At 34.3% G+C, this 14,269-nt stretch overlaps 4 protein-coding genes and 1 long non-coding RNA gene across 5 annotated transcripts; 3 read left to right on the top strand and 2 right to left on the bottom strand.

Annotated features, from left to right (window-relative positions):
- Positions 1–991: 991 nt before the first annotated feature.
- LOC131648565 (F-box/kelch-repeat protein At3g23880-like) lies at positions 992–2,140 on the top strand. The gene has a single exon (XM_058918314.1). The coding sequence runs from the start codon at positions 992–994 to the stop codon at positions 2,138–2,140; it is 1,149 nt and encodes a 382-aa protein (XP_058774297.1).
- A 1,259-nt stretch (positions 2,141–3,399) lies between these two features.
- LOC131645879 (putative GEM-like protein 8) lies at positions 3,400–4,155 on the bottom strand. The gene is made up of 2 exons (XM_058916076.1): positions 3,917–4,155; positions 3,400–3,820 (listed from the first exon to the last, which is right to left on the bottom strand). The coding sequence occupies exons 1-2, from the start codon at positions 4,053–4,055 to the stop codon at positions 3,528–3,530; spliced, it is 432 nt and encodes a 143-aa protein (XP_058772059.1). The 5' UTR covers positions 4,056–4,155; the 3' UTR covers positions 3,400–3,527.
- Positions 4,107–5,008, top strand: LOC131645880 (GEM-like protein 4). Its single transcript, XM_058916077.1, has 2 exons — positions 4,107–4,269; positions 4,380–5,008. The coding sequence occupies exons 1-2, from the start codon at positions 4,140–4,142 to the stop codon at positions 4,589–4,591; spliced, it is 342 nt and encodes a 113-aa protein (XP_058772060.1). The 5' UTR covers positions 4,107–4,139; the 3' UTR covers positions 4,592–5,008.
- An 836-nt stretch (positions 5,009–5,844) lies between these two features.
- Positions 5,845–7,314, bottom strand: LOC131645878 (GEM-like protein 4). Its single transcript, XM_058916075.1, has 3 exons — positions 7,053–7,314; positions 6,616–6,947; positions 5,845–6,519 (listed from the first exon to the last, which is right to left on the bottom strand). The coding sequence occupies exons 1-3, from the start codon at positions 7,186–7,188 to the stop codon at positions 6,325–6,327; spliced, it is 663 nt and encodes a 220-aa protein (XP_058772058.1). The 5' UTR covers positions 7,189–7,314; the 3' UTR covers positions 5,845–6,324.
- Positions 7,315–12,351: 5,037 nt separating this feature from the next.
- Positions 12,352–13,876, top strand: LOC131645877 (uncharacterized). Its single transcript, XR_009297214.1, has 3 exons — positions 12,352–12,555; positions 12,675–13,386; positions 13,500–13,876. It is a non-coding gene; the product is annotated as an uncharacterized LOC131645877 (long non-coding RNA).
- The last annotated feature ends 393 nt before the right edge of the window (positions 13,877–14,269 follow it).

The following is a 14,269-nucleotide window of genomic DNA, read 5'->3' as shown; positions in this document are numbered from 1 at the left end:
GGTGGTGGTGTATTCTTAATAGCCTTCCTACGAGAGAAGAGTTATGACGGAGAGGGGTCATTATTGGTATGAATCCTTTAGTGTGCCGGTTATGTCATACTAGTGAAGAATCAAAAGTCCATCTCTTTTTTGGTTGTGTTGAATCAGGTAAGGTGTGGACGGCGGTTTTAGGGTGGTTGTTAGAGGAGGAAATGGATATCGGGGTCGGTAACTCGAAGTTTGATGTTATAGTCCGTTTTTGTGATTGCTTGGATGTTTGTGTTCGAACACCATTTGTTATTTTCTTTTAGCTACTCATTACGTGAAATGTTTAGAGAGCTAGAAATGACTTGATCTTTTCTAATAAGGTTTGGAAGGTTAGGGGGCTGGTAGCATGCATAAAATAATACAATTGATTGATTAAGATGTGATGATGGTGTAAAATATGCATAGCAATTAAAAAGATATAATTAAATTTTTAGAAATAAAATTTATTTAAATTAAATTAAAATTAATAAAAAAATGATAATATGGATACACGCACAAAATATATTTTAAAAAAATAAAAAATCAAATTTATTACGATAAATTATGCTAAAATAAAATTCTAAATTAATAAAAATAACTATTTAGTAGATAAAATAAAAATAGAAATGTGTAGCTGGATAATTATTTATATTGAAAAACACGTTGGTAAACCATTGTTTTATAAAATTTAATAAAATTATTAAAACAATTTGTTATAAAATAATTAAACTAAAAATACAATATTTAGGATACATAATAATCGTAAATATGTGTAGTTTGTTAAGAAAAATGTGAAAGCAACTAATATTAGGGTGGGGTCACTGGAGACTAACGTAACCACCTTTTCAATTTTAAATTTAAAAATAAGTATAAGTTGTTTAGTTACTTGATTGATAAGGAATCGTAGAATGATTAAAAAAAAATTGAACCTAAATAAATTTATAAAAGGGTTACTCTGAATCTCCCTCTCCTAGCCTTGGTAAAGATGACGGCCAGAAGAAAGAAAGAATCTGAACCAACCCTCACATCGTTGCATCTTCCGTTTGATCTGACGGTAGAAATACTATGTAGACTCTCCGTGAAACACTTGATTCGACTCTGTTGCGTATGCAAGTCATGGAATTCTCTTATCTTCCGAGATTCCAAGTTCGCCAAAAAGCACCTCCGCAAGTCAACCTCCAGCCACGACCGCCACCATCTTATCCTAACTCCTACTTACCCTTACTTTTCACCTCAGTTCTTTCTTTTACATTCCCCAATTTCCTCTATCCTCAACTCAACATCAACTACTATTGTTAAACAGTTCAGTTACTATATTAGAGAGATTCTTATCGAACGAGCTTATGGTAATAGAGCTTCCACTTGTGATGGCATAGTATGTTTTAAGATTGATAATTCTTCGGCTGTGTTGTGTAACCCTTTCATTCGAAAATTCAAAATATTGCCTCCTTTAAAATATCCTTCTGGTGAAATATTTTATACCTTAGTGCATGACCGTTTCATTAATAATTATAAGATTATTGCGGTTAATTGCACGCGTAGTAGCAAAATAGAAGTCAACGTTCATATTTTGGGTACAAATCATTGGAGAAGGATTCGGGACTTCCCAGATCCTAACCTTATTCTTGTGTCTAGATTGGGAACGTTTGTGAATGACTCTCTTAATTGGTTGGTATATGCTGCTGCACCATTCGTTGTTTCTCTAGATTTGGAGAAAGAGTCTTATGAAAAGCTTGCATTGCCGGTGTCTTATCAAAAGCTTGCATTGCCGGTCTTTCCTAATATTTCCTCTTTTATGACCATAGGGACATTGAAGGGTTGTTTGTCTCTCGTCTTTGATAAGAGGGACAAGTCTTGTGATGTTTGGATTATGAAAGAATACGGTAATGAAAAGTCTTGGACTAAATTGTTAACTGTTCCTCACATGAAAGAATGTGACTTTTATAGCTATACCAGAGCATTATATATTTCAGAGGATGACAAAGTGCTGATGGAGTATACGAAGATGGGAATAAAAAGTTTGGTTGTTTATGATTCCATAAATAATACTTTTATGATTCCTGAATTTCAAAACTACATCTCCAATGAGATGACACCAGAAGTATATGTTGAGAGTTTGATATCACCTTGTTAGATGTTGTGCTTCTTGAAGTTAACATATGATCTTGTTATTTGTTTAATGCTTAGTCTGATTCTTAGTTACTTCATGGTATATGCAACTTGAGTAATTATTAATATTTAATGTAGCTAACTTAATTAACAACAAACAAGTAAAATTAAGAAAATGCATATTGGTCTCAGTCTGTTACTTACTTTTCTACTTTGACAGAAATTATCTCCATTTTTAATTATGTATATACATAGTTTTAAACTTTGTTTGTTAGAGAACACGGAACCAGTCCAAAAGTTTAAGAAACAACTAGCTCTTTATATTAACAAAATGAAGTAACATATTTGTACACTTTTGGAATCCTAATCTCTGCAACTTCAAAAAATAATTGATGAAGCAGAAGGGATTAAAAATTTCTTTTCCTACATATTTTCCGCCTGAGATTGAGAGATAGCCTGCCGGAGATATCTTAAAGCTTTTTGGAAATTAAAAAAACCCATAAACCAGAAGTCGAAACCATCCACGGTGATGACTATATTTACATACTTTTCAGAAGGTTTCCGCACATTTTGACTTTGGTTGAAATGCTCTATCTTTTTGTGTGGAATAGAGACCTGAAATAGTACACAAAATAAGATTAAGGTTACATACTGGCAAAGTCTGAATACCATGTTAATTTGTTTACAAGTCAATGTGAAACTCAATTGTCGTTGTCTTAGATAATGTAGGTAAAAAGTTGTGATCAAAGTTGAGTATGATAAACACGTTGAAAACATGTTTTTTCCAATCGTAAATTCTGTCATAAAACTCATGTTTTCCTCAGAAGTTACAGTAAATTTTGCAATGCTATGATAGTTGTTTTGACATTCAATTAGTTTTGGATCATGTCTAAATGTGTTAAAGACTCTCTAATGATATGAATATCTATTTATTGGTCTTCATCTTCAATCTGTTTTACCAATAGACTGATACTTGTGGTTTTATACTGCATACAAATAAAAAAGTTTTGGTAAATATCTAACTTGCCAAATCTTTCAGTTCACACATTTTCAACTTTGTTTTCAACTTCATTAATAGTTTGGTTTTGATGCAAACATAATCTTTCAACATAGTCATTCAATACATGCTTGCATTTTCATGTATGGAATTCAATTAAAATCAATATAGTTCAATACACGCAAAATTTTAGTCAATTGTGTGATTCTATATTACTATTACTATAACTAAACAAAAGTAGTTAACTTCAACAGAACCTTTGACAACTTTCAACATATCCTTATCAGGTCGATGGAAACTCAGCATAACACAATTATTTTATGATTTAAACTGCTTGACTATAACATCAACTTCATCCTTCATAGGGTTTTAAATTGGTTATATATGTTCACAATAAACCAATGAAAGGCTGTTACTACCATGTTTTATAGTGAACTCTAATAAATTCTCCTTTTGGAGAAGTGATCTTGATGGATTTCTCACTGTAAAAGGCAACTTTGTGAGTGGATATGAAGAGGAGGCCTGCTATAGGACCTGATGTCGTTGATAAGTAGCACTGTGATGCTTTCAAAAGCTTCTCTTCATCTTTAGCACTAAAGAATTGCATAAACACTTTCTCTACTCCTCCAACTTGAAGAATTCTTGCTCCCAACCTCAATTTCCCTTTGACAGTATCTGCCATCTTAGTTAGAACTGAATTTATTTTACCTGACAAAAATAAAAATGACCATGATCAGTAAAATTAAATTTGATGCAAGTATTTGATTGATGAAATACAGTTCTGGTAATGAAGATGCGTCCTACCTTTCTTTGATTTCGTGATAGACTTGCAGTATTTGCCAGAAGAATTAGGTAAGTATCTCTTTGAGGACTTCCCAGCCGGAAAAGTTGAGCTGTTAGAGATCCCATTAAGTAGCTCATGAAGAAATGAAGTATTATTCATATTAGTGTATTATCTTGTTCTTGACTTTAAGGATTTTGTTTTTAGATTGTACCAACAAAACACAAACCTTATTCATCATTCAACATGCAGACATCACTTCTTCACGAGCTAGTTGTTCCAATCATACATGACCAGTTTCAAAAGTCGGATAACAGATACTTACTTCATTCTGCCTCTCATCCATGTCAATATCCATCTAAACATCAAAGCAAATGTAAGACTTTGTTTCCCTTTACAGAGTACAGATAGATGAATCACGATTATCTATCCTAATTTCATTAAGTATTAACGATTTTACTAATATACAGTGCTTCAATGTTTCAGGTAGAGCAAGTTCTAACCAAAAAAAGCGCCGCAGGAAGGCAGATAGTAATTCTGAAACTTCAGCGAGACTTGGGACAAACATATCTGAAACTATTAAAAGGAAGTTGAGCTTAGGAGCAAGAATTCTTCAAGTGGGTGGAGAGGAGAAAATGTTCATGAAGTATTTTAGTGTGATCAAGGGGGAGAGGCTGTTGAAAGTTTGCCATTGTTAATATACATATCCACTGAAAAGGTTGCCTTTTGCAGTGACAGATCAATAAAAGTGATAACCAACAAGACATGCTATGGAAAAGAGATTTTAGGCTGTGTTTTAAAAGGGGGGACTTTGTGGACAGTATTGATCATTCAGAAGCAGAAAACATATTGCGGAATTTGGGCTTTCGGCATTTCCCCCAAGTTTGACTAGTGGACACATATGCACATGGTTCATTCAAATCTTCTCAAATGTAGACATGGTTGTCAACATAGTGTTGGTAAATTTATGGATGCAAGAGATCGATGGATGGTAGCAAACAAGATCGAAGGACAGTAGATAGAAAGATTAAGCAAAACTATTAGAAGTTAAATTTCAAGCACAATTACTTAACATGTTAATTACGTGCATGTTTTCAGGAACTTTCGAAATGTATTTAGACCATAAATATTCTTTAATAAAAATTTGTCTACAGTTATTCAAATGTGAATCCAATTGGATACTCGCGCGTGTTGGAGTGTTAGGATAGGATCCTTCAACAGAGGAAACATAAACACAATTTTCCACCTTTAGAAGAATATACACAACTAATTACTTTCAAACAACATAGGATCCAAATAGGACAGAATGGATCCTGTTCCACTAAAGCAGCAGCTACTCTATTTCTCTTAAATTTAAATCCTTTGCAACGACATTTTTCTCTCTTCATTATGTTCCATTATATGAAATTAGTCTCTAAACTAAGTCAATTTAACAATTCTGACACCATGTTTTCTACCTTTCTATGATTTTTCTTTCTCATGAAGTTAGTAGCATAATGGTACAAAAGAGAAAGAAAAAAAAGGGATGCTCACAACTTAATCAAAAGAAATAACCCAATTAATCAAAAGAAATTTATATTCCTAATACTTAAATTAATAATTAATCAAAAGAAGATACAAAAGAGGGATGCTCACAATGGTCATATAAAGACTTCACACTGATCACCAATAGTCACAACGTAGGGATCATTTAGATTCCATTGATGTTGTTGAATAAACCTAGCACGAAGCAATGCAAAAAAACTGTGGATTATAATGCAATTCAAGCGTGGAAGCAAAAGAAAGCCTAATTCGAATTTAAATTGCGGTTGCGGTAGCGGACGTGGACCATGCGATTGCGGTCATTGTGGTTGTTGAGATACGTATTACGGTCATTGCGGTTATTGCAGTGTGAATTTTGATTAACAAGAGTTTTAAATACAATGTTGAAAAACATTTAATGTTCAGATTTTTCATTACCTCATAAGTAAATTGAGTTTTGGGGTTATGAAACTATGAGTTTTATGAAAATACTTAAAGAAACCATGACGAAATTGTTTGATGGAGTTCCTAATTCGGCAGGACCTGTGATTTTAAAATCACAATGTAATTGCGGCCTGATGCGGTTGTGGAACAAGATTCCCATGTGAATAAATTCTAGACAATTTATTGTAAATATTTGAATGGTCTGAATTTCGTAAGTTCCTGAGAACTTGCACGTAAATAATTCGTCAAGTAATTGAGTCTGGAGCTTAAACTTCTAACAGTTTTCTTCATTCTTTCTATTTACATATCTAACTGCCACTTTTTGGTGTTTGTTACAAAGCACGCCCCACATGATCTCTTGCATCAACAATGTATTGAAACCGAAATTTGCATCTGAGCTGATATGAATGAAGCATGTGCATCTGTTATCAATGCTCATATCATATCTTCAATTACAGCTTCCATTTCATTGCTTGCTGCTGTATATCATTGCTTGAGAAGTTGCCTGTTCGAGATATTTATAAGTCTTGTGATATTTTGATACACCCATTAGCCAGAAATCAAAGTTGTCAACTGTAACTATATTTATGTATTTCTGTCTTGGCTTCTCAACATTTTCACTTTGCCTCACACTCTTTATCTTCTTCACTGGAATAGAAACCTGTTGTACATCACACATATATATACCTTTGAGAATCTTAACAAAATATTGGAATAGGAAGACTCAGAGATATGAATAGGTTTGTTCATGAATTACCTTATAGTGGATCTTACACATTTGCCCTTTCTTATTAAACACTTTTATTGATCTCTCACTGCAAAAGGCAACCTTTTCAGTGGATATGAAGAGGAGACCAGCTAGAGGGCCAGATGTGGTGGACAGATAACAATGGCAAACTTTCAACAGCCTCTCCCCCTCGATCACACTAAAATACTTCATGAACACTTTCTCCACTCCGCCCACTTGAAGAATTCGAGCCCCTAAGCTTAACTTTCTCTTTATAGTTTCAGATATGTTTGTCACTGAAATTTCAGAATTACTATCGGCCTTCCTGCTGCGCTTTTTCTGGTTAGAACTTACTACTCTACCTGAAACATTGAAGCACTCTATATTAATAAAATCATCAAAATACTTAATGAAATTAGATTAGATAATCGTGATTTGTCCGTCTATAAAGGAAAAGAAAGTCTTACTTTTGCTTAGATCTTTGGATGGATATTGATATTGATGAGAGGCTGAATCGAGCAAGTATCTGTTATTCGATTTTTGAAACTGATTTTGTATGATTGGAGTTCCAACAGTTAGCTGGTGAAGAAGTGAGGTCTGCATATTGATTGATTAGTAAGGTTTGTGTTCTGTTGAGAAGGATAGCTAGTAGATTGCAAGGAAGTTAGGCTCACTTGGTTAGATCAGTCCCTTTGTATTGTAAGGAAGTAGTATTTAAAGGGATGAAAAGTAGGAAGTGAATCTTGAGTTTTTTGTTGGATGACTCAACCATGATCCGGGTGATGTAATAAAGACGCTACTGAAATGGCAACTAGAAGGACTTTATTCAGGATAATATTTTGTTTGGTTGCTTTTAGAAAAAAGATGGTAAAGAAGAAAGATATAAGTTAGCTTTTTCATTTAAAAAAAAAAACTTAAAAGGACCTTTGGAGAACTGCACTGTTATGGAAAACTAAAATGAAGGGCAAGAGTAGTAAGTTAATGTGTTTGAGACATAAACTTGTTATTTTGGGACTGACGTGGTAATGGTTTGACAATCTCCATTTTTATAGGTCAACCGTCCACACACATCATTAGATACCGGCCTAAGACCAGATTTTAGTTTCCATTCTATTTCTTGTTTCTGTCAAACAAAATTTCATGTTCCATAACCTTATTCCTTACCACACCATAGCCCTATCAGCAAGTTACTTTATGATATAAACTTTGTCTAGTAGAAATAGAAATCCAAGTTCTCTAAAAAGATGGTCCATTTTGAAAATAGAATAGTCAGTGTAGATGCACATGGAGATAATTTGCTGATTCGCTTTTCCAAAAGCATGGGTGCCATATCTGTAAATACAATGTTTGTGGTCCTCCCATTTTCTTCATATTAATTAAGGTCATTCCAAATTAAGCAACATTAAAGTGCTAATAATAGCTATTCTGAAATAATTTTAACTTTCATAAAATCTGAATTTCATTGCAGTGAAAATTAAGTCGACTAATGAGTGAATCAGATGACTATGCTATGCAATGTTACATAGAATATACTATAGTATAATTATATATGTGTCACTATATCTCTTTACATTTTGTTATCTTACCAAAAGAGAAGTTAAAGAAGGGTGGCATCACAAAGTTAAGAATTGCAACTAGCTTTGATGATGCATGTGCACATAATAAGAAGATAAGCAAGTGTCATTCTTTCCTTTTATAGGCATTACTGCCCAATTGTTGAAAAAGTTATTAGGTTCAATCAGTTATTGATGTAATAAAGACACTACTAGCATGTCAACTTGAAGGTTTTTTGTTCAAGATGATATTATGACATTATGGATTGTTTGGTTGCTTTTGGAAAAATATGGTATAGAAAGATATAAGTTACAGCTTTTTATAAAGTAAAAAAATAACACCTAAAATGGTTTATTTTTAAAGACTTAGAGAAAGGTTTATGTATCTTGAGCAGCAGTAAGTCTCCATGATATGTTAATAGTGTCAGCCAACCCCCCAAAAAGGTTTTCATTACATTTGATAGGCAATAAAGTTAAGAGTAGATAAGTGCCTTAGAGTATCATTCTTAGAGTATACACTATCTAACTACATTCTAAACTATCACTACTATGGTAGATAAAAATGATACACGTGCATATAAAATTAAACAAAATATTTATAAAAAAATAAAGAATAATTTATTTAGATAAATTATGCTAAAACAAAATGATTTATTAAATAAAAAACTATTTGGTAGATAAAAGAAAAACAGAAATACGTAAATGGATAAGTATTGCTGTTAAATAAAAAATAAAAAATGTTTGATTGACTCACATAATAAACGAAAAAAAAATTAAAATAACCATGTTGAATAAAAATAATACAGAAAAAACCAACTTTTCGGGGTATTTACCAAACTGTCTAGGTTTGGGACACCGGTTAAGTGAATGCGCCATTTGAAATGGCGTATAAGTGTTGGATTCTGGTGCATACGCCAAACCAATTGGCTAACCCTAAAATTGAGGGTGTTTGCGCCAAATGGAATGGCGCATAAGTTTAGGGTTTTGCCCTAATTGCCAAACCATTTGGCGCATAAGGCCAAATCCTTTTTTTTTTCTTTTTTTTTTCTTTTTTTTTATTTATTTTAGTTAACATTTGTTAATATTTTTATTTTTAAAAATCCTTTTTTATTTTATTTGTTAAGATATATGTATAAATAAATTTTCAAAATATTTTTTTAGCCTAAAAAATGTAGTGCCAAAACGCAAATTGACATTTTGTAAACCGAAAATGTAACATCGATTTCAATATAATAAAGAAACGAAACATCGATTACAAATAATTAGAGAAACGATACAATTGATTAAAGAAAATACAACAAAATGATCAATGGCGTCCATCGCCAAGATAGCCATCCGTTCCGCAATTTCGTCTTGTTATGACACGTTTGTCGCGATCGTTGATCCCGCCGCGAGTATTGGCACCACCCCTTTCCCTAGCTCTACCCCCACCTCTGCCCCTTTGTGCTTCTTGCTGGGTTTGTGTCACTGGGCCTGTAATTGGGATGTCTCGTGGATCGCTGTCTATGAATTCGTCGACGCCCCCATAATTATCCGGAAAACCGCTGTTGTAAAGTCGGTTACCCATCCCCTCAAACGTGTTAAGTCGTGGTGGTGGAGTGGGTTGGGAAAAGACTTCAGGTTCGTAGCATCCAGCATCACTAGAACTACCCTGATTAAAGCCGAATTGGTTTGAAGGTGTTGCGTAGCCGGAGGGGGTGCCACGGTAAGAGGATTCACCATGAGGACCATCGTCGGGACTAAGATGAAGGCTAGATGAACCGGGAGTAAGGTTTTGGCCGAATCCCCTTGTGGACCCTGCAAATGCTGCAAATCCGAATGGTTGTGATTGGGTCTGATATTGGTCCGAGGAATGATGGTGGTCTTCATATTCTTGTAATGGTTGAGACTGGGATTGGAAAATATTTGATTGTCGGTAGTTGCGTGCCGAACGGGATGGAGTACTGAAAAGATTTTGTTGTTGTTGCTAGAGTTGTTGTTGTTGCTGGAGTTGTTGTTGTTGTTGCTGTTGTTGGAGTTGTTGTTGCTGTAGTTGTTGGCGTTGTTGTAGGCGTTGTTGTTGTCGTTGTTGTTGCCGTAGTTGTTGTTGTTGTTGTTCCTCTTCCGGTTGTTGTTGTTGTGGCAAGATGTAGTTCTGTGCACGGGGATCAATTAAATAGAACGGAGCTGCAATAAACAAGTTAGGGGATGTAGCTGTACGATACCAACTCATGTATTCAGGAGAAGGTTTCATTTCATGGTCACTGACGGGGAAGTTCAGGACATACTGGCGACGGTCCTTCCACATCTGGCGGTGATCGGGTGCAAAATCCTTCCAGTTTTGGTGTGTCCATTGATGGTTAACTCTTCTGAGGTGCCACACTCCCAAGTCAACTGGAGGGTCGGGTATCCGTTGACGCATCCCAAACTGAAGCATTACCCGGTCACTTTGATGCATTTCTATGATGTTGTACCGGATTAGGCAACACTTTGTCGTCCAAATTTCTGCATCCTGAGCTCTAGGCTCATACTCGCATTCGAGATACGGTCGCCATATGAACTGCATGCATGAGAGTTATACATTACTTCGGGAAAAATTATTTATAAAAAATACTAAAAAAAAAAGAAAAGGATTAGAGATAATACTTGATGGGGTCCTAGGTGATCAATTAGCGTGCGGTACATTGTGATATTTGACCGCGGATTAAGTGTGAAGTCCATTTTTTTCACACAAAATCTACAACGAAAATATTATGATTTAGTTATAATGGAGTAGAATGTGTATGAAAAAAATGGTATACTAAAAACTTACCTCAGCGCATACGGAAAGGCCCAACTTCCATTGTTAACCGGGGCCAATATGGGCATCCTCCACCACCCCCACACCTGCACCAGCAGGGCGCATCCATAGAATGTGCAAGAATCAGCTCTTGAGTTCTTGCACAGTGACTGGTACACCGTAGCCAGAACTGCAGACCCCCTCGCACGTCATAGCTGCATGTGCGTATGCGCACCGCGACGCTAAATCACTACTGTCTCCGATTTACAAGACTCAGACCTTGCTCAGAGTTTACAGTGTTGCGTTTCCTGTGGTGGCCAAGGAGGATTACTGGCCTGAGTATGATGGAGAGGTAGTTTGGCACAACGACGCAATGCGGCGAAAGAAAAAAGGGCGTCCCAATAGTACACGGATTAGAACCGAAATGGACGTCCACGACAAAATGGAACGAAAATGCAGCATTTGCCGTCAGGTGGGGCACAATAGAAAAAGATGCCCTAGTCGTGGCTCAACCTCGACGCAAGTTTAATCTATTCTGTATTTTTTTTAAGACAATGTAACAGTTACGCTTACCACCTCTTGTAACCTTTCCTCCGTCTTTAATCAATAAATTGTGCTTTAGTTAAAAATCGAAATCGACAACGCAAACATTACATTATTTAAGGTTAATAAAAATTTTACGAACTCGATTTATCAGACGTTTTTACGAAAATAATAGACCGGAATAAAAAACGGTGCGCGAAAATACCCGAAACGGGTTAATTTTGAAAAAAAAAAGGAACAACACATAGGAGCCAAATGAAATGGCGCCTATGTGTTGCAACATGCATGCATGCGCCAAATGGATTGGCTGAAATCCATGTGCCCTAATTTTCTCTTCATTTGCGCCATTTCATTTGGCTAGTAAGGTCCATATGCGCCATTTCAAATGGCGCATTCACTTAACCGGGGTCCCAAACCTAGACAGTTTGGTAAATACCCCGAAAAGTTGGTTTTTTCTGTATTATTTTTATTAAACATGGTTATTTTAATTTTTTTCCATAATAAACCATTGTTTTTAAAAAATTTAAAAAAATATTAAAAGAAAAAGTGTTATAAAATAATTAAAAATAAAATATTCACTATACATAATATTAAATATGTGTAGTTAGAAATTGATATCTACTATCTTACCATTACTATTAAATGGACCAATCTCTCTATTTTGCCCTTTCATCTACTATCTACTATCTTACCATTACTATTAAATGGACCAATCTCTCTATTTTGCCCTTTCATTCAAATTAATTTACACTAACAAAAGGGCAAAATCGTAACATTCTAATTAAATCACTTTTCTTACTATTTGTACACAATCTACCCATTAAGCCCTTTAATCCCTATGCATTCCGAAATTCATTTGCTCATGCTACATGGAATATTTTTGTAACTACATAAATATTATGTACTATGATGTCCCATTCCATGCCAAATGCTCGCTTCCCATTGGTCAGATTAGAATCACTTTTCCCTCCCCCCAAAACACTGAACTATACGACTGCATCTATACATCCATTCCTACGTTCTCTCACCATTGTGAATCTCAACCAAACTAATCTTATTTTCTATCTCCTAGTTCAAACGAAAGAGGTTTTGAAATCTTGCTCTCCTGCCACTCAGGTTTGCTTCTTCCCTAAAGCTTTTATTCCTGTTTTAACAAAGCTTTCCGATTTTAAGTTTTTATGTTTATCCTTCATTTTCTGTTTACCAATCCCTCTATTTTGTTCAACTAACTTTAGGTTTGCCTCTGTTTTCGGGAAATGCTTTGGAGTGGAGGTTGAGACATCAAGTTTTGATGTCATAGGTGTGTTATTTTCCAGATCTGCGTATACACTTTTCCAGATCTGCAAGGTGAAGGTGTGTTATTTTATTTGATTTGTTTTTTATTTTGTCTTTCCTGTTTTTGTTTTGTGCTTTTGATTTGTTCTTTGATCCAACTCTTAGATGTTTGGGTTTATGATTTGTTCTATGTTCCAACTCTACAGTGTTATTGTTATTTTTAGTTGCTTTTGTTTCAATTTCTTTTATTTTATTTATTTATTTATTTAATTCTTTTACTAACTTTATGTTGTTTTTGTTTTATAGTTTGTTATATGTTCTAACATTGTCTTTGCATTTCAACTAAACCATCTAAGAGTTAATATCAGGTGATTTATTCTCACTTTAGTATCATTTTCATTTTTAGACTCAGTATGTTTCTATGTCTGAGAGTGGATTTCTACAAACAGAGTATGGATAGTGAACTTGCCTCCCATTTACAATTGATTGCTAATATAAAAAAATCATGTATATTTTACTTCTCATGTTCACTTCTAATAACAAATTATGAGTATTTAGAATTTATATCAAGTATTTGTTTTAATTGTCCACTTTATCTGATTTTTTAAAACTGAAAGAGTCAAATTAAGGTACTGTGATGGAGCAGCTTTTACGGGAGATAGTGAAAATGAGGTCAGTAACAAAATCGGTTCTTAATTAGCATTCCTAAGAAAAATTGTCATTGAAATATTGATATTTGAAATTCATTATTCTGTGATCGTGTATGGATTTGATTCTTTTTACAGGATGCACGGCTTCAATGTCAAGGACAAAAAATATGGCTAGCTGCAATAGAGGAGGTGTCAGCGTGATCTTATGCTGATATGGTGCGTGTTTCTGTTTTTATGCATTCTACTTTGAAACCGATATAATAGTGCTTATGTATCTCTGTGCAACTGCAAATCCCGATGGCCAAAAGCAAGCCCTTGTGATCGGAGGAGGAATTGCTAACTTCATTAATATTGATCCAGAAAACAAAACAGAAGACTGTGTTCATTCACTTGCTTGATTTATGACAATATATATCTTCTGACTTTTGGTTTCCGCTGTAAGTTAAGAACGTATCTGCCACCGTTAATTTGTTCCTACTTTGATGAAAATGTTTTGATTCATCACATCATTAAATAAGGATTGGAATTCTCAATATTATAAGACTATTTTCAATGTATGCTTCTGTCACTAATATTGTTCCAAACTTAGATGATCAATAAAATAATTCAGTCCTTTTTGAGTTTACCATTCCCTTTCTCCTATGTTTCTTTTTAAGTATTATGTAAATGATATAATTTGTTGAATTGCTTGCTCATTAACCTTAATTATAGATAGTAGATTGAGATGTAAACTACCAAGTTTCATTGGTGTGTATTTCATGTCAATACTTAAATACTGCCGTGATCCTCTCATTCTTTTACCAAACTATCTATTACACACAAAATTAGCACATGAAAACAATAATAAAATGTGTAATTTTATGGATCACTTTTAACACAATGTCTATTTTATTTTAATCAACAAT

Source organism: Vicia villosa, linkage group LG2 (genome assembly GCF_029867415.1).
Source record: "Vicia villosa cultivar HV-30 ecotype Madison, WI linkage group LG2, Vvil1.0, whole genome shotgun sequence".
Classification (NCBI taxonomy): Eukaryota; Viridiplantae; Streptophyta; class Magnoliopsida; order Fabales; family Fabaceae; genus Vicia; species Vicia villosa.
Note: the sequence above shows the minus strand (reverse complement) of the source record. Positions and strands in the feature narration are given on the sequence as shown.